Source organism: Panicum virgatum, chromosome 4K (genome assembly GCF_016808335.1).
Source record: "Panicum virgatum strain AP13 chromosome 4K, P.virgatum_v5, whole genome shotgun sequence".
NCBI classification, from domain to species: domain Eukaryota; kingdom Viridiplantae; phylum Streptophyta; class Magnoliopsida; order Poales; family Poaceae; genus Panicum; species Panicum virgatum.
Genome location: NC_053139.1, coordinates 38390653 through 38411030, shown reverse-complemented (window position 1 = coordinate 38411030; position 20378 = coordinate 38390653). Strand labels below are relative to the sequence as shown.

Here is a 20378-nt window from a genome sequence, read left to right as displayed (position 1 = left end):
TTACTAAATGATCTTACTTTGAAAAAAGATGTTGTCGTGGCATGAAAAATTGTGATGCAATCAAGGTTAACCTAACCGGTGGGAACCGGTCCGGTTTGACCGGTTACCGGTCAAACCGGTCCGGTTTCGGCCGGTACCCAACCGGCCAAAATTCAAATTTTAAATTTGAATTCAAAAAATAAAAAATTCCCAAAAAATTTCTAAAAATACTTCAAGGTGTGATGAATCTAATGGTGTCAAATTTTCTCAAAAATTCATTCATTTAGTATAGTTTGTGGGAATTTAAAGTTAAATCAAAAAAGAAAAAGAAAAAATGGGCCGGCCCATGAAGGCCCACCGATCAAACCGGTCAAACCGGCCGGTAAACCGGTCAAACCGGTCGGTAAACCGGTCAAACCAGCCGATAAACCAGTTGCACGGGAGCTTTTGAATTTCAAACCGGTCAAACCGACCGGTAAACCGGTCAAATCGGCCGGTAAACCGGTCGGAACCGGTTGCATGGGAGTTTTTGAATTTATTTGAATTTGGATTTGAATTCAACCAATTTCCACCGGTTACCGGCCTAACGGGTCCGGTAAACCGGTACCGGAGGGCGGCGGTTAGGCCGGTCCGGTCGGATTTTAAAACCCTGGATGCAATCGGAAGCTGAATTACAAGGTTTTTTTCTTCAAGTTATTGTCCACGTGCCAAAAACGGCGGAGAGGCTTCTGCCGTTCTGCGGCTTCTTGCCCAAAAGTGGCGCTACGTAAAAATAGCCCCAGATCGCAGGTTGGAAAACAGAAAATTCCCCATCCGTGCCTCGTCAGCGCCGCTCCCCTCCAACCCCGACGGCCGGACCGCGCCTCCCCGACGCCCTCAGCGCCCGCCTCTCCCGCGACACCGTGGCGACTAGTGTTTCCTAGCGCCGCCTCCATCCCCCACCTCCGATCGCGTTCGGACGAGACGTCGGTGTCCTTCGCATTCCTCCGCTCCCCACGTCGTCGGGCCGGCGATCTCTGCTCCCCCGTCGTTGACTCTCTCCCCGAGGGAAATCACGTCTTCACCCGTCCGTCGAGTTCCTCCGGCCGTCCCAGCCGCAGGGAAGCAGGGGCCGACGGCTTCCCCATCTCCCTACCCCTACAACAAACTCCTCTGTTCGCGAGGTGAGGTGAGGCCGCCCTTGGTTCCCCAAATCAATGTGATGATAATAGATTTTGCCGTGCCTTTCTGTTGTTAGTGTGGGTTAATTTGTATCCTATACTTCTATTGAGTTGTTAGGAAGTGATTTCTTTACAAGAATTGCATGCACAACTAGTTGATAGGAAGTGATATTGACACTGGAGGAAGGAGAGTTCAGCTGCCATTTGTAGCAACACAGCCTCCTTCTGGATAATTTATTCAGGCCGTGAAGTGGAATCCTTTCTACAATTTATTCAGGAGTATGTTAAATTAGGCGACCTCATAAAAGTGATGAAGAAACATTAGTTCCTCTGTTGATGTTAAGTTGGCCATGTTCTCCTGTGCAAATAGAAGTCAACTGGCTTAGTGGTGATTAGCTCATGTGATGTTGGGAAATGCGCAGGTGGTTTACAAATACAGGGAGCCGCAAAGTATGCAAAAGTTGCGTCTCGGTTTTGTATATTTGCAGCATAGCTTCTAGTTGCTGCATGCTGGGAATAATTTTAGCCAATCCTGATCGGAACTGGTTCTGTGCCTCTAGTCTGGGTTCTCGTTTCTGAAAAGTTAGCAAAACTAACCTGCATCTTTGTCAATAGCCAAGAGAGGATATTTAAAACAATGTCTTATTTCAATTGCACATAGCTGTAACTATCTATATGAAATTTTGTGATTTGTTGCGCCATCGCAACGTATGGGCAAAATGAGAACATGTAGATAGTTACTGTTGTGTGCAAATGAAATAAGACAACAAATAAAATCCCAATAATGACACTTAGGGGCAAGGGTGGGTAAAAAAGACAAAGTATAGGGGCAGAGTGATGGTGAACTGGTGATGGCAGGCACCATGACAACCAACTCCATTGTTTAAGGTAGTACGGATAAACGAATTTCACAAAAGCAGACATACACACATTACTTCTTTGTCTTCTTGTCCCCACAATGCCATTGTATTAGCGGTGATTTTGTGGGATTATCCTACCTGAGGACATGAGGGTGTAATTATCAAATGGCCAAGACTACCTATTACCACCAAAATAAGCAGTATTGCAGCTTTTATCTTTGTTCAGTGGTTGCATATAGTGAATTTCTGAGCCCCTTAATAGTTTTCAGGAGTACCTAGTCTCTCCTCCGCCATAGCCAATTGTGTCAGCTCATGCTCCATCTCTGCAAGCGGAACCAAATACTATATACTCTCAACTAAGATCATATGAGTAACAAATGAAGTTGTGATCTGCACATAATGTACCAGTTCAGAAACTCACCTGTTCTAATTGTTTTTACATTTCAGGGGAAGCTAGCACATGTGACACATCAGTGACAGATAGAAGACTGTCTCCACTGGATGTGAATTGTAAATTTCATTCGATTTGAGTTTTCCTTGAGATGGCGGTTGGATTGACATCCCAGGTGTTCCTAAGGCTGCCTGCTTCTTACATATTTTGCCAAAGGAACAAATTTAGGGTACATATTGCTCGCTGATTTTCTTGTTACTCAGTCTTTTTTGTTATTGTTTTGTGAATCTCTCTCTCGCTCTCTCTTTTGTTTTGCTCAGAGCCATCAGATGAGGAGTTCTCTTTCCTTGTCATCCACTTCGTTTCCTTCAATTGCTGATGTATGCTTTCTTTCTTTTCAATTGTTAAGCTAACAGCACAGTTCATTCATTCTAAGATCAATTTGGAAGGGGGTAGTGACTAGGGATTCTTCTTTTCTCATGCACTGTCATAAGACATGTAACTGTTCATTTACCATTTTTTTGTCACCTTTCTTTTGTTTCAAAATTTGAAGTACAATCAGTTTAGCTGTAGCAAATGGTTCTTTCAAGTGTGTGTATGTTTTGACAGAAGAATTTGAAAGCAAATATGGCTCGGGAAATTGGTGATTGATTATTGAGAGTACAAGGGTAAATTATATAGGCAAGGATCGGTATCTAGGGTTTATAGAATACACCCAATCAACGGAGATCTTTGGCTAATCATGATCAACTACCATAAACCCAAAGGGCAACCCTAGCCGCCTAGGCTGGGCGCCATGACCCATGGGCCAGCCCACTAATAGCTCGCTAACACGCCCCCGCAGTCTGATCGTCAGCCACCGCGCACGTTCAGACTGTTCCTGAACTCCGTGAACACAGAAGAGGGGAGCCCTTTGGTGAAGATGTCTGCATACTGCGAAGAGGTAGGCACAGGAAGAACACGAAGATCACCAATGGAGACTCGTTCCCGGATGAAGTGGAGATCAATCTCAATATGCTTAGTTCACTGATGCTGAACCGGGTTGGAGGACATGTAGACGGCGCTGATGTTGTCACAATACACCAGTGTAGCTCAGCGAAGAGGGGCGTGAAGCTCATGTACCAATTGGCGCAACCATGTGGCCTCAGCGACACCATTAGCCACGGCGCGGTACTCGGCCTTGGCGCTGGATCTGGAAACAGTGTTCTGACGCTTGGAGGACCCGGAGATGAGGTTGTCACCGAGAAACACAGCATAGCCCGAGGTGGACTTGCGCGTATCTGGACAACCGGCCCAATCAGCATCAGTATACACCACAAGATCTGTCGAGGAAGACGGTCGCAACAGAAGGCTGAGATGAAGGGTGCCACGGACATAGCAAAGGATACGCTTCAAAGCCGCCAGGTGAGGTGCGGGTCATGCATGTGGAGGCCGACCTGCTGAACAACATATGCAATATCTGGCCGGGTGAAGGTCAAGTACTGTAGAGCTCCAACAAGACTGCGAAAATCAGAGGCATCGTCCACAGGAGCACCATCAGCTGCTGCCATCTTGGGATTTGTATCAACCGGGGTAGAGCACGGCTTGCAATCAGCCATTCTAGCACAATCTAGAATATCCGACATATACTGCCGCTGAGAGAGAAGGAGGTCATCACTGCAACGCTAACCATGCATACCAAGAAAGTGATGCAGTTCGCCTAAATCCTTCATGGAAAACTCCTGCTGCAAGGCTGAGATGATCCGGTGAAGGAATGTCTGGGAGGAAGCTGTGAGGACAATGTCATCAACGTACAGCAATAAGTAGGTAGTGTCGAGACTCCGCTGGTAGACAAAGAGCGAAGTGTCGGTCTTGGCTTCAACAAACCCCAATGACAGAAGAAAGGTGGCAAACCGACTGTACCAAGCACGAGGAGCCTGCTTCAACCCATATAGTGACTTGTTGAGACGACAAACAAAATCTGGATGGGCGGGATCCTCGAAACCAGACGGCTGAGCGCAGAACACTGTCTCTGACAAGGTGCCATGCAAGAAAGCATTCTTCACATCCAACTGATGAATAGGCCAGTGCCGGGCGAGTGCCAGAGAGAGAACAGTACGGACGGTGGCAGGCTTGACCACTGGACTGAAAGTCTCTGCAAAGTCCACACCAGGACGCTGAGTGAAACCTCGAAGTACCCAGCGCGCTTTGTACCGCTCCGAAGTCCCGTCAGCATTGAACTTGTGCTTGAAAATCCACTTGCCAGTGACGACGTTGGCTCGCGAGGGGCGAGGCACAAGATCCCAGGTGTGGTTTTTCAGCAAGGCATCATGTTCTTCTACCATAGCAGCTCGCCAATTAGGATTAGCGAGAGCACTACGGTAGGTCTTCGGGATGGCAGAGAGCGGCGTAGCGTGGTACAGTGCTGGTACCCGAAAGCCACTCTTGGCCCTCGTACGCATAGCATGCTGGTTGGACGGTGGAGGCACTGCAACAGCACCCTCTGGAAGCTGTGGATCCTCAGAGGAAGCTGGCGGTTGCAGCGCCGGAGAAGGAGCCTGTTGTCGCGGCCGGCGCGTGTACACCTGAGTGATCACGCGCTGGGCAGGGACGAAGGGCGCTAGCGGCGGCGACGGGATGGCCGGCGCGGGGCCGACTGGAGATCCGAGCGACTCAAAGCCCGGTGGAGGGCCGCGTGTCGGGGAAGCCGAGACCGCACGTGGCTGTGCAGGCGCAGTCGAAGGCGAAGAAGCCGAGGCCGCACGTGGCTGTGCAGCGACGAAGGGGGCCGCACATGGCAGCGACAAAGGGGGCCACACGTGGCAGTGCAGGCGCGTCCAGGGGCAACGAAGAGGACGGGACCTCGGCTGGGAGCGCAGGATGCGCTACCGAACCAGCCATGGTGGTGTCGAGCGGCACCGAAGGCGCAGCCGCACGTGGCTGTGCGGGAAGGAGGTCGCCAAGTCCTGCAAGGAGAAGCCGATGCACAGGTCCAATGGGAGCTGGCACAGAGTCAGTAGCATCCAAAAACTCAAGGTCCGCCCGGGAGGGAGAGGAGCCGCAATCAGCAAATGGAAAGGCTGACTCGTCGAAGATGACATGACGGGTGATGATCACTCTATTGGAAGAGAGATCGAGACAGTGGTATCCTTTATGGTGAGCAGAGTATCCCAGGAAGACATAGGGTGGATCGAGGAGAGAGTTTGTGGGTGGCTGTGGCAGACAGGTTGGGATAACATTTGCAACTAAAGACACAGAGGTGGTCGTAGGAGGGCGCAGCACCAAAAAGGGCTGCGTGCGGTGTAGAGGACCGAAGTGTCTTGGTAGGCAAAATGTTGAGGAGGTAGGTAGCTGTCTGGAGGGTTTCACCCCAGTAGGAGGACGGAAGGGAGGCCTGAAACAGAAGTCAATGCACAACATTGTTGAGAGAACGAATGAGGCGCTCAGTCTTACCGTTTTGAGGCGAAGTGTAAGGACAGGACATGCGGAGATGCATCCCATGAGTGAGGAAGAACGTGCGAGAGCTGGAGTTGTCGAACTCCTTGCCATTGTCGCACTGAACGGCCTTCACTGTGGAACCAAACTAAGTAGTCATGTAGGCAAAAAAGTGAGTGAGCGTAGAAAAGGCGTCAGATTTCATTTCAGCTTTAGCAGGAACGTCCAGGTATAATGAGAGCAATCGTCAAGTATAATAGTATTTGTAACCAGAAATACTAAGAACAGGAGATGTCCACAGGTCACAATGTATAAGTTCAAAATTACTGGACGCTCTAGACACTGAAGTACTGAAAGGAAGACGCATATGACGGCCTAGCTGACAAGCGTGACAGAGTGAGGAGCTTGTGTCATGGCGGCAGGGCAGGTAGGCCGGACGACGCTAACTTGGAGAGGGCCTCGTGCCCAGGATGACCGAGGCGGCGATGCCGTGATGACTCAGAGGAAGCAACTAGGGAGTGCGCAGCCAGAAGGCGAAGGGGGTACAGCGGCCCAGAGCTATTGCACCTGATGATCACGTTCCGAGACTGAAGGTCCTTCACAGAACAACCAGACGGGTCAAACTCAACAGAACAATTATTGTCGGTAGTGAACTGGCGAACAGAAATAAGATTCTTAATAAGTTGTGGGGAAACCAAAACATTATTAAGATGCAAGGAGGGATGAAGAACAGTAGCGCCGGTAGAAGTGACAGGTAACAAGGAACCATTACCGACAATAATAGAAGTGGGAGTAGGATACCGCATGGGAGAAGAATGTGAAAGAATATCGGAATGAGAAGCCCTGTGAGAGGTAGCACTTGAGTCGAAGTACCACTCGTTGGTTGGCTACGGCTGGTTCAACGTCATGGTGCTGAAGGCGGAGGCGAGGGACTGCTGATCCCAGGAGGGCGTTCCGACCATGGGATGGTAGAATCCCGGGGCCGGGGGGAGGGGGGAACCCACTGGCCGGTGGTGTCCTGGACCGGTGCAGCGGCCTGAGGCTGGTGCTGTGCCTACTGGAACTGCTGGAGCTGCTGCGCCAGCAAGGCCTGCTGCTGCTGCGGACTCGGTTGGGCCAGCAAGGCCTGTTGCTGCGGTCGTGGAGGAAGCGGCGCCATGGGAGGCCGCGGACCGGGCCACATCTGGATGGACCCGGACCACGGGGGGTGGACGCCGCTTTGGTGCCAGCGGTCTGGCCACCACCAAATGCAGTGCCGGCGTCAGGCGCCTTGCCGCCGCCGCCGCCGTGCTTGGATCGCCGGTTCTTGGACTTGGGCGCCGCAGGAGGAGCACCAGGGCCGGCGCCCCCGGAGCCCGTGGCCGGCTTGGGAGCGGACGAAGCGACGAATGCCGCGGGCGGCGTGGAAGGAGACTGATGCGCCATGTTCATCTCTTCGAGGAGGAGCTCAGCTTGGGCCTACTTGAAGGTCGGGAACGGGCGCCCGCGACGAAGATGGATGCCGATGTTGGTGAAGCGCTCGTTCAGGCCGCGGGCGACGAAGAACGTTGAGGACGAGCGTGCGGTCTAGAACGGGGCCCCCAAGATCGGCGAGCTGATCAGCCATCCTCTTGAAGCGCCGGCAGTAGTCGGTGACGGAGAGATCGCCCTGGGCGAAGCTGTGGAACTCGACATCGAGGAGAAGCGTGCGTGTCTCACGGTTCCCCAGAAACTGTGTCTCCAGTGCGACCCAGAGTTCGCAAGCAGTGGAGCCGCGGCTGGAGATGGCGTCGGCGAGGTCGTCGGAGAGGGTGCCGGCGATCCAGGACTGAACAACGCAGTCCATGCGAGCCCAGTCTGGGGAGGCAGGGGCCCGGGCGTCGAGCAGAACGTGATCCTGAAGGGAGAACTTGCCGGCGGTGAGCAGAAACTGATCACGCCAGCGAGCGTAGTTACCAGAGTTGATGTCGAGGATGGTCGGGATCAAACTCTGGATGTTCTGGATCGAGACGGCCTGGGCGTGGAGATTGAGGACGGTGGCAGCCTCGTGCAGCAGCATGGCGTCGCGGAGACCGTGCTGGGACGGGGCGTCCTCTTCCTTGTCCTCAGGGGGAGGCGGCGGCGGTGGCGTCGCAGGGCCGCCGCCGGCGCGATCCAAGGCGGCCTGGATCAGCGCGGCTGCTGCGTCGCGCTCTGTTGTCGCCTGGAGGAGCTCGTCCTCCGCGGCCTTAAGGAGGGCGAGCGCATCATTGCGTGCCTGCTCGTCGGCTGTGGCGGCATCCGCCTGGGCCTTGGTGGCGGCGGCGGCGGTGGCGGATGGAGAGGTCGGTGGGGTGCTGACCATGGCGAAACACAGAGGAGATCCGGCGCGCGAGGGAGGGAGGGCGCTGCACGGCGAGGCGCCGGCGCGCAAGCACTGCACGGCAAGGAGCCGGCGTGCTAGGGCAGCGGAAGGGGGATCCGAGGAACTGGGACTCTTGATACCATGAAAGCAAATATGGCTCGGGAAATCGGTGATTGATTAATGAGAGTACAATGGTATATTATATAGGCAAGGATCGGTATCTATGGTTTATAGAATACACCCAATCAACGGAGATCCTTGCCTAATCATGATCAACTACCATAAACCCAAAGGGCAACCCTAGCCGCGTAGACTGGGCGCCATGACCCATGGGCCAGCCCACTAATAGCCTCGCTAACAGAATTAACCATTACATCTTTTTCTTTTATGTAGTTGTAATAGATAACTCCTATATCATGATATTATTTTTCAAAACTATTTTTATTTTGAAATATTTTCTGACCAATTTAAACCTATTCCAAATTCCAAAAGAATGTGTTGAGTATATTTGGTAGTATAGGAAATATCTTGGGAGGCATCTTGTGCCCCCCCCCCCCCATGTCTTGTACCCCTATATATTCACCCTCAAGGGCTCAAGGCTCAATGCAATACAACCCACGATTATACACAAGTCTATCCTTCCTACAGAATGAGGCATTTGAGTGTATTTGGTTTGAGTTGTGTAGAGCACACAGCCACTCAGAATATCAAAAGGCATTAGTCATACTCACTAGGAAATAAGGTTAAGCAATATGCTGCTGCTTTTGGATGTAAATGTATTTCTTTGAAGTAAAGGCTTATCTGCGTGCCTTTTGATCAATCATTTACATAAAATATACTTCATCATATTTATTGATAGGTTGAGAAATGAGAACTAACTGATGTTGATAAATGTGTGTATTTATCTTTGCTGCCATCCATCACATATGCTTCACTAAGCAACAATGCTGTTTATTCATACTCCACTATGTCTCTCCAAACATAGACTTGTGGGGAGTGTGGAGTCAAAATTTGTTGGCCTTATGAAAACGACATTTGCACTTTCATTGCTAAAACTACTTTACAGCATTGTATTTTACAGTTTTATCAACAACATTATTTTCCGATGTGTGCCTTGGAGACTGAAACCATAAAACTTAGAAGTAGGTATCAAAGACTGTAGAACCGAAACTTGACATACTTTACCCCTTATAATATAATGTGTAATTGACAGCCTTCTCATCCTAACTTGAGTGCTGCCATTGTTTCCAAGATTTATTCCATGATATTATTGTTGTATAGAAATAATTCTATTTTTTCTTATAATTTGTGCCAGTACAGTGATTAGAAACAGTGTTGCTTGGACATAGCTTTGGGTGTCAGAGTCTGATTCGGGTGTGGGTGTCTGACTCAGCAAAGGGGTTGGGATTCAACAATGGTGTGGTGTCCAGCTGGACAAATCTTTTTTAGAATGATGGTGTCCAAGTTATACCAATTAAAAAGTGCACTGATTTTGCCCCACTGTTGTAGATCTTACATAATAACTCATGTTTTTATTTTATTTGTTTCTGTTTTTGCAGCGACAAGACTATTGGGGTCATTATGCGTTGGAGAGTAACTACAGGCTCATGCCTTATATTCCTAATAGATATAGATCTTTGGGCTTTAGGTCTTTTGCCTTGCCAGTTCCTTCTCAGGAAAATCCTCTTATCAAGAGCGCATCATTAGCACTGACTAGGTAGTTATCATTGTACCATTCTTTACATATGAAGTTTCTGAATGCTTAGATAGTTCCTGGCATCCAAAGATGGTAATTTGGATCCTACCAGTTTCTTGTGAGTACCATGCATTGGTAACTATTTTCCATTATGTTGGTAAGGTGAACATAGGAAAATTTGCATCCAGTAGGGTGATAAAGTAAACCTCTTGTTGCTATTGCTGAGGTCTTCAGGCTTTAGTAACCTGTTGAAGTTAGATGATAAAACAGCACTGGTACTAAATTTGATGTTTTGGCATATGTGGCACATATATGATATATGTCATGGTATTGGGGTATCTCTTTAATTTTTCTTTTCTAAAGTAAGTTATGGATTAGTCAATAACTCTACCCATTTGTTAGGTTATATAGTTGGTACTCCCTCCATTCCAAATTATAGGTCGTTTGACTTTTTTATCCCTAGTTTGACCACACGTCTTATTAAAAAATTTGTTCAAAATATCACTTCTTTGTTGTGACTTGCTTTATCAACACATATTCTTCAAGAATGACTTAAATTTGGCTATGTTTGCACAACTTTTTTGAATAAGACGAGTGGTCAAAATTGAGATTAAAAAGTCAAACGACCTATAATTTGGAACGGAGGGAGTAGCTAATTTAATAGAACTACAGTTTTAAACCTTATCGTGCTCTTACGCTACATTTCTTAGGCAGTTTAAATTGACTTTTGTTTCTGACTTATTCTTTCTTAAGATTATTACCATGACACTATGCAAATCCATTAGGTTAACGCTTGAAATTGTCTCCTTTAGTTTTAATCAAAATGCAAATATGCCCATGGCAATGATACGGTGGTACCATTGTACCCCATTTCTACAGAAGCATTCTGTACTTTATAAAAAATCTAAAAGTTTCAGAGATGTGAAACATTTTATTTACTTGAAAACTGTTTATTGCTATACCGTGTTTGCAGTTCATATCTTTTTATTAATTACTTTTATTTTTCTCGACAGGTCATGTGATACTTTACTTGCAAATCCTGCTACTTCGCTTGTGCTCCCTGCAGTTGGAATTATTGTGTTTGCTCTATGGGGTTTTTTGCCTCTAATGCGGGATATTAGAAACCGTTTTGATGTATGCTTCTGTTACTTGCAGCTATATTTATATGATTATATACTGGGCTAGCTAAATATATGGCAACATATAATGGACCTTGCAGCATGGAGGCAACTGGAAGAAGAGCCGTACTTATTTAGTTTCTTCGTCCTACCTTCAACCTCTACTTCTCTGGACAGGAGCAACACTAATCTGCAGGTATAGCTCCACCATATTATAATAGTTGCTTTCTGCTGTGGTAACCCTATCTGCTTGATATTTCATTGTTGTAATGCTTTGGACTCTTTGTAATGTTGGAATTCTTCCTGTTTCCCATAGGAATTGCACTACCTACAATTCCTGCAAAATTTATGTGGTCCAAATGGGATTTAACACTTTTTCTTAGTTTTTGTTTTCTGTTATTTATCTTTCTTTGTCAATGCAACATCTTACAGGGGTTTGGATCCAGTTGTGTTGCCTTCAGCACCAAGCCAAGCTGTGAAAACGCGGCTGATAACTTTCGTGAGATCATTATCAACTGTCCTGGCTGTTGCTTATATTCTCACAAGGTGCAGATACTACATTCTATGAAAAACTTCAGGTGTTGTTTGTAAGTTGCAACTTTATCGATTGAATCATGCTCATGTAAGTTACTAGTTCAAGCTAATAACAACATATCTAGATAGTTTGTGGTCAAGTGCTCAAGAGTCAAGATAGCTGTGATTGCAAAAGCACATGCTGGAGACTACAATTTAAACCATTGTGAATCTAGTAGCATCAACCTTATGTTGCAAAACTATTTATATTTTTAGCTATTGATGCTGAAAGCTACAAAACAGTTTGACTTGGGCAAACCTAAAACTACTTATATTTGTTATTTGAGGGAGTAATTTCAACATTGTTTAGCAATGAACCAAGGAATTAGTTAGGTTACAATGGTCTTTCATGTGTAATGTGTTGCAATAGAAAGATCTGCAGATCAACGCTAGTAATTGCTACCCCGATTTGCATTATCTTAAAGGTTCCATTATTTTTTATGTTCTCTTGCCTATGATTGAGTTGGTTTATTTGTGTTCAGTTTTTTTTTCATTTTTAAAACTGACATAATTTTTCTTCTTTTAGCTTGATTCAGCAGGTACAAAAATTTCTCGTGGATATGCGTAATCCCAACGATACAAGAAATGTAATATCCTTGTATCATAATAAGTAAATTTCGGTATCTACCATAGTTCTTTGAACCATACGTTTGCGTCGCTAGCAATTTACTTCTCTTTATTCACTAGGGGCCTCCCCCTCCACCAACCATTCACTAAAAAACAAACATAGGAATGCATGGCTAATTAATTGTAGAATGTAGAACTCTCTTTATGGCTTGAATCCTATCTCTTGATCTCCAAATAAGGGTTCCAGAGCTGCAGGATCGAACATTGCTTCTTTTGAAACAATTACTTCTAATAGTTCACCGAGGCCACCATCCCCTAAATTCTACTGGCAGGAACCCTCTTCCCCAATGAGTTGCTTTACTGCCTCAACTTTGAGTGCCTTATCAGATTTGAGCCATCATCAAGAACCAACAAGATGACAGATTCCATGGTAGGCTCACTGCCTTTGACAAAGACAGCAAAAACAAAAAAGAATAAAAAAGAGGCAATATTGTGAATATTTGGGAAAAAATGGCATAAACCCAAGATCCTAAGCACACAGCTACCTTCTTTTGTAACACTAAGGCACTAAAATGTTTAAGATGCAGCTTAAGCGAACCAACAAAAGCCATAAGTGGGAAATCCACCATCAAAATCATACTGCTCGCTGTGGAGCACTTCTGACTTGCGCTAGCAGGTTCCTTTTTGAGCCGTGAGCAATTAGAGAAGCGGAGAGAGTTCCATGTGCACGTGATATCAGAAATTAATAATTTAGCAAATTTAGTTGCCACCTTAAACTGACTGGTCATCATCTGACCTTGTTAGTCAATACCAATTGTGAGAAAGTATACTAACATATTAGCAAGTCCAGGATCTGATAGTTTAATGTTTAAGTTGAGGTAGCTAGTTGGAATCATGCTAGTTTATGGACCTACAGTGCAGTTTCTCTTGGTGATTGTCTAAATGCCCCAAGGCCAGAAGATAAGGGTGAATGCAAGGGGTGTATGTGCATTTCTGTACCTGCCCAGGTACATAGTCAGAATGACTTATTTTGGGACAGAGGTAGTACAATGCAAGATGCTCAGACATAAGTGCTTGGAGGGAGGGAGGGAGCTGGGAGGGAGGGAGGGAGGGAGGAGGGAGACTGTTGTTACACAGTTAGCCCATATATAAAAGTTAATCCCTACAATGCAAACCTGTCTTAAATAAGCTTTGCCAACCAGTTAGCACAGCTTAAGCATCTCATTCATCATATAAGCACCTGGTGCATATGACATGGCAAAAATCAAAAATGGTTTTTGTCATCGAAGCACCTTCATTGTGCATGCCCTAAGTGAAACTACCTTCCTCCGGTGCAGTATTTTGCTCTTCATACTCTTCTCGATTTATTAACAAGGGCTATGTCTTGCATGAGAGTATGAGACATCACTACCCTCTCTTTCAGCCCTAACTCTCCTACCTCATCTCATTTCATCCTAAGGGGTAACCTATAAGCTATCATGGATTTATCCTAGATTTAATGCAAGGTTTGTTTGGGATTGACAGAAATATGGATGTGAGTATACAAGGACAATATGAAGAAGTAGAAGAAGTGGTCCACAAACGGAGCTCAAGGAAACACCAAAAACAGAGAAGAGAAGAGAAACAAGAAACAAAACAGGCCTTCTGGCTGAAACACAAAAGAAAACAGAAAAGACACTAAGAACCCAGGGAAAAACCCTGGCCTGCACATTGGCCCAGAGTGTTGCCTCATCCCACATAGCTAGCTGTTGTTCATCCGGCACCTGGCCCTCAAAGGCACATCTGTTTTGATGTTTCCATATAAACCCTGTGAGGATGATCAAGGAGTTTAGACTGCGGCGCTCATCCTACCCGTTTTCTCTTCAGTTTCCAGAATTCTGTATCAGAAGTGGGAGGAAAGGAGTGGAGGCTAAATCAGTGGAGTTATAATAATATAGAAAATGACACTCTGATTCATTTTTAATAATAATATAGAATTAATTATTGAAACTTTTGCTGAATGACTTGTGTGTTTGAATCACAAAAATTCCATGCCAACATTTACTTGCTAGCAGCCCACACTCTATTTGCTATACTTCTGAGTGTCTGATATGAGTATATGACATGTACATTACCAAATCTACAAATAAGTAATAGAGTCAAGATATTCTTCTGATTTTTAATATTTTTACCACATAATACATTTTTATAAAAAAAATTCATGTTTCTGTATCACTTATGCAAAAAAATTTTTGCGGCAGATGGGATTTGATTTTATCACAAAAGCTCTTTATACTGGTATTTGGATTGCTGCTGTTTCTCTCTTTATGGAATTGCTGGGTTTCAATACCCAGAAGTGGATAACTGCTGGAGGTTTTGGAACAGTATTGCTTACACTTGCTGGTCGTGAGGTACCACAAAACATGCTGCTCATAGGATCAGTTTATTTTCTGCTATTGTGTTAATAGCTATCATAATTCATTGCAGATTTTCACTAACTTCCTCTCAAGTGTAATGATCAATGCCACACGACCATTTGTAGTCAATGAATGGATCAATGCAAAGATAGATGGTGTTGAAATCTCTGGCATTGTCGAGGTCAGGATTATCATGCCTTATTTTAGGTTTCAACTATCGTTGGTTCTGTTTCTTGCATTTTATGGTCTAAAACTACACCATCTAGTTATGATAATATTTGTAGCATTACATAAGGCTTTATTTGAATGTACTATAATATCAGTTGGATCCCCATTAAAGATCTGGTTAATTCTTCTTTTCATCATTTCACTAACTTAAAGTGATTTGATTTCAGCATGTTGGTTGGTGGTCTCCAACAATTATTAGAGGTGATGATCGAGAAGCGATATACATTCCTAACCATAAGTTTACAGTATCTATAGTAAGGAATAACACCAGGAGAACCCATTGGCGTATTAAGACCTATCTTGCTATAAGCCACATGGATGCTGGAAAAATTGGGGTAAGCACCACTATGAAGTACGTAACATAACCTAAATCTCTGTTTAACCTTATCGATGCTTCATTTTTCGTTGGCAGATTATTGTTGCAGACATGAGGAAAGTGTTGGCAAAAAATCCACACATAGAACAACAGAAGCTGCACAGGAGAGTATTTTTTGAGAAAATTGATCCAAAAAATCAAGCACTTATGGTAATTATACATTGAGTAATTCCGTCTTTTGGTTGAAATACTATCATACTAACCCAAAGATAACAATCAGTCCGTATTTTTTTATGTAAATTTGGCCTTTTTACTTACCTTAGCCATCTCATTGTGTTTGTCCTTTCAGAAATTGTTGTGGAGAGATTGCTAGTTTATTTTTTTCTCTCGAATACGCAGGAGAGCTGCGTATCTTTGTATTAAGGAGAATTTCTAGAACAGTGGATATTTATCTGGTTTTGAGTTGATAGCAGTGCTTACTTTCGAGCAGCTACCTACTGGGTTAACATAACCGTATGAATACATGATGATTTTCTTACTTTCGAGCAGTGTGTATTTATCTTATTTTCTTCATGGTTTAGATGTGGCTGATTTCTAATGCATGTTAAAACTGAATTCCAAGGATTTGGGCCCCCTGTCCAAACAGGTCCTTCGCTTTTTCAGAAAACATTTTGCATTGCCAAAATTGCACCATGAAATCCTTACGTTCTGATGTTTAATTTGGCCTACTTTATTATATCCTCCTAGTCCAAATAGGTCCCTATCTTTTCCAGAGAATATTTTGCATTGCCAAATCTAAGCATGAAGTCCAGTCTGCATTGATGTTTAAGTTGGCCTGCTTTATGGAATGCTGGCACTAAAATCACGAAATCGTAGGGTTTTTTTTTCTTTTGTTTCCCATAAAATGGTCCACTTATTTGCATGCAACTGGTGTCAGCATTCTAGTTTGATGCACATTTATCTATTTGTATACATTCTTAGAATATTACACTTTTCTCCATTCTATTGCTTTGGGTTTATTATTGGCCACCAATTCATTTTATTTATGATGTGTTTCTTGTAGATTTACATATCCTGTTTTGTGAAGACATCACATGTCGAGGAGTATCTCAATGTCCAGGTATAATGTCTATCCATTTCTACATATTCATCTTTCAAGAACTAGTTATATGTTCTATGAACATAGGCTTATGGTATCTGCTGAACAAATATGTTCTGTCAGACTATTATTATCTAGCATGTATTCTTCAAATAATTAATCAGGCATGTATGGCTAAAATAATTCTTGCACCCAAAATAAAATTATAAATGCATAAAACTGTATGGCTACATTAGCATGCCCTAATGTTTTAATCTTTGAACCCAATGTTTTAGGTTTTTGCTTGAATTCTGTTATTGATGTAACTTCAGAGGGTTTCTGAACTGTTCTCTTTGCTTTGGAATCGTATGTGTTGTGCTTCAGTATATTTGACACTTTCTTACATGATAAAGTTATTCAAGAGTTCTGCCCTTTTTCTATCTTGACAAGATTTCACTGGAGAAGCTTAGGATGCCATTTCGGCATGCCACACATTTTAATCAATTATTTCAGCTGGATTAGGTTAGTATGAACTAGGAGGTGTCACGGCATAATAAAGCATAATTAATACAATTTTTCTATGTTCTGAATAACACAGGAAGCTGTTATGTTGGATCTTCTTAGAATAGTTGGCCATCACAAAGCAAGGCTTGCTACCCAAATTCGAACGGTTCAGAAATCATATGGCAATGCAGACTTTGATAACATTCCTTTTGGAGAGGACATGTATAGTCGCACCCGTGGCCGTCCACTTCTGATCGATACATCTGCAAGGATCAGTGATGACAAAGCCAAACCTCGACAGGTATCGTCACGTGAGGACCAGAAAGGGAGGACAAATGGTTCGGTACAGACCAAATCCGCTTCACCTGAAAATGGTAATGTAAGCAACTCTGAAAAGCCGGAACAGAAAAAAATGGTAACTGAAGATGCTAGGATGAAGAACAGCAAGAGTGATAACGTGACACCAGTAAAACCGTCTTCAGATGCTGTTACTTCAACTTCTAAGACTGGTAAAGGGAAGGCACAGGAACCTGAGGCCACTGAACGTCAAGAAGATGGTTCCGTGTCGGTGCCGAATCCAAAGAAAGAATCTAGCCCTGCTTTTGAAGACAACATTGTTCTGGGCGTTGCTCTTGAGGGCTCCAAGAGGACGCTGCCTATTGAAGAAGGAAACCCTTATCCATCACACACAGAGACTGAGACGGACACCGTAGAGGCTTCTTCATCACCGAAGGAAAAGATAGCTCAAAGACCGAAAATTTCAGGTCAGGAGAAGACTGACCAGAGGAACGTTGATAGGTGATCCGAGTTCAGATCGAACCCTTGTGAAGATTTGTCACCAAGCCTACCTTTTTTGTGCGCTGGTGCAAATGCGATGACCCACATCATTCATGTGTGTTCAAGGTGTAAATTGCTGCAGCTACTGAAATATATCTATCAGTCATATTGTATAGGCTGTAAATCTTTCAAGGGTACACAAACTTTTTGTACATGCACTGCAGCTACTGATTTTAGTTGGTTTTTGCATGGGCATGCATGCGCTTCAGCAGCTGGCGTTTCCTGGGCAGCCTTGCCCTGGATCTGGAAGCATTTCCTGTGGAACCGTCAACGGGCCCACACGAAATTGGTAACAAGATCCAGGGCTCCATCTGGACCTGGCTAAGCAGCCAGTCTCGTGCTGACAAAGGTGAAATGCCTAGCGAAGCACAGTAGTAGTAATGAACGAGTGGTTAAATATGTAATAGTATTGAGCTGAATCGCTACGGAAAGGTGACAAGGGGACGATTTTATGGTATCTTTAATTTTACTCCCTGGAAAGGTTAAGATGAAACTCAGAAACTCTGATTCTGTGTCTGCTGATAATCAGTAGGGCCCTGCTGTTCTCCTAAAAAAAAATCGAAACTCTGCACATCAGATACCTAGGTTGCCATCCTGAAAATCATGGTATTTGCGGTTGAACAAACAATACTGCAGTTTCTTTGTTATTAATTATTATATTATCCTTTAGTATTGTTCTAAATCAAACTTAATCAATAAAAGGTAAAACTCATCTAATTAATTAGTATACCAAGATCGATATAGATGACACTATTAGTCTAAGTGAAAAAAAATTATATAATTACATTTTTTATGGGATGTCGGTGGGAGAAATTTCCAAGAGGAACATGCAGCTAGCTAGTCCAAGTAGCGGACAAGTCCATCCCTTCCGAGGCGCCGCTTGCTTTCGTTTTCCTCGCAACCTTCCGGCCGGAGCACGGAGGAGTCCAAGTAATCGAACCGTTCCGGATCGAGGTCGTCGTAGGGCTCCAGATCGTCCGGCGCCGGGGTGATCCTCCCGAGCTTCGCCTGCCACTCATGGATCAGCGCCAGTTGCTCGTCCGCCGCGGCGGCCATCCACCACTCCGCGAGCTCCCTGCTGTCCTCGTCGTCGCCCTCGTCCTCTTCCGCCGTGGCGGCCATCCTGATCCACTCCGCAAGCTCCCTGTCCTCCTCGTCCACGTCCATCACCACCGGCGGCGGGATGCTCTGCGGCCGGTTGGCGGCGGCGGCGGCGGACGAGAGGCTCTCCGCCAGCAGGTACGCTTCGTCTTGGCGGTCTGGCTCCGGCTCCGGCTCCTTCCGCTTGGTGCCGAGCTTGGGCGCGCCCGGCGCAGCATCAGGTGCAGGCACGGGAGCTGCAAGGTGCCTGCTGGCCATGGTTGCAATCTGATCGGCGGGGATCTTGATCGGCAAATCTGATCTGGATGCAGCTCCCTCCTGCAGGCTTCCTCCTACTAATGTACTATGGACTGGATCGAAGGTACGCAGCCGGCCGGCCGGCCGTGGCGATAGATCGAGTCCGACACGAACGCGTACCACGATCTCCACGGACTCCGATCCAGCACGGATTCGCCGCCACAGTGGAGAGAGCAAAGGAAGAAGGAGAAAATCTAAATATGTGAGGGATGACGCATTGTAGACAGTAAATATGTGAGGGATGTGGGAATCGAGAAGGAGGAGGAGCAAATTTGCTCTTGTCGTTGTGGACAGCCTTAGCGCGAGGGGCTGCAGCTTCCTGTCTCCTTCGCGTGTACCCATCCGTATCCCCGCACACGTGGAACCCATCCGCTTCCTCCAGGAGCTTAGCGATTCGTTTTTTTTTACGATCTCTAGTCCCACGCCGCGAGATAACGGAAACCGCGGCCGTCATCCCGTCCGGCTGTCCCAGTTCTAATATTTTCCTTTCTGTGCTTGAAGTTGGGATTATTCCCCGTCTCCGTTCTAATCTCGCCGAATCTCCATTATCTGCTTGTGTGCCCTATGGAGTAGCTCGATTTTGCGGCAATAAGCTAAGGCTTGGACCTTGGAGCTGGAGGCACGAAGCCAGATTCAGTTTGCGGTGAGCTTCACATTCGGCAAGAGATTCGATTTCGGCAGCAGCATGCCCAAGCTCGGTGGTGAAGCTGATTTTGGAGGGTGGCTAGGACCTTTGATTCCGGCGGCGGGATTTCAATTTGAGAGGCCACGATCCTGGTTATGTGGGTTCTTGTTTTGGACGGCGAGAAGTTCGATTGTTGCTGCATCTGCATGAGATCTCAATTATTTTGGGGGCGGGGAGATCAATTTCAGCATTTGCTTGTCACTTGCGTCGAACTGAGATCACCTGTTACATAACTAGTCAATTTTCGATATATTTTAATTTCAAATATTACTAGCAATTTCATGGCATAAATAAGCGATAATGTGTGAATAAGATATGTGCATGTGTTCATGTTATTCTTACTAATAAGCATGAACAAAAGGTTAAACCAGAATAGGTTTAGAGTGTACCCCAAAGCGGGACCAGTGCCGGAGGCACCGGTTGCGCCGTTACCAGCTGGAATAGACATGCTATTCGACTGGCCTTGCCTAAAGTAGCCGAACGATGTCGATGCAGGAAGAGGTTCGCAGTGCAGTCCCACGAACGGTCACCAGGAAGCAGACGAAGTAGTCGTTCGTTTATGCCGGAAAGTAGACGAAGTAGTCGTTCGTTCACGCCGGGAAGTAGACGAAGTAGTCGTTCGAAGAGGCATATTTATCTCCTGATGCTGACTATTGGAAGGAAGCAGTGAGGAGTGACATGGATTCTATTATGTCTAATGGAACCTAGGAGGTCGTTGAACGTTCTTATGGATGTAAACCGGTTGGATGCAAGTGAGGAGGTCGTTGAACGTTCTTATGGATGTAAACCGGTTGGATGCAAGTGGGTGTTCAAGAAAAAGCTTAGGCCAGATGGTACTATTAAAAAGTACAAGGC

The 20378-nt window shown here is 45.5% G+C and overlaps 1 protein-coding gene across 3 annotated transcripts; it reads left to right on the top strand.

Moving 5' to 3' along the window:
* Window positions 1–764: 764 nt before the first annotated feature.
* On the top strand, window positions 765–17928 carry LOC120703887 (mechanosensitive ion channel protein 2, chloroplastic-like). Of its 3 annotated transcripts, none has more exons than XM_039988091.1 (14): window positions 765–1147; window positions 2447–2619; window positions 2711–2770; window positions 9687–9844; window positions 10837–10957; window positions 11043–11137; window positions 11374–11487; window positions 12041–12101; window positions 14322–14471; window positions 14548–14658; window positions 14873–15040; window positions 15118–15231; window positions 16085–16141; window positions 16698–17928. In XM_039988091.1, the coding sequence occupies exons 2-14, from the start codon at window positions 2542–2544 to the stop codon at window positions 17403–17405; spliced, it is 1995 nt and encodes a 664-aa protein (XP_039844025.1). In that variant the 5' UTR covers window positions 765–1147; window positions 2447–2541; the 3' UTR covers window positions 17406–17928. The 3 variants fall into 3 exon arrangements, with proteins under 3 accessions (XP_039844025.1, XP_039844026.1, XP_039844027.1); XM_039988092.1 differs by having other exon boundaries at window positions 772–1142; XM_039988093.1 differs by lacking the exon at window positions 2711–2770 and having other exon boundaries at window positions 772–1147.
* The last annotated feature ends 2450 nt before the right edge of the window (window positions 17929–20378 follow it).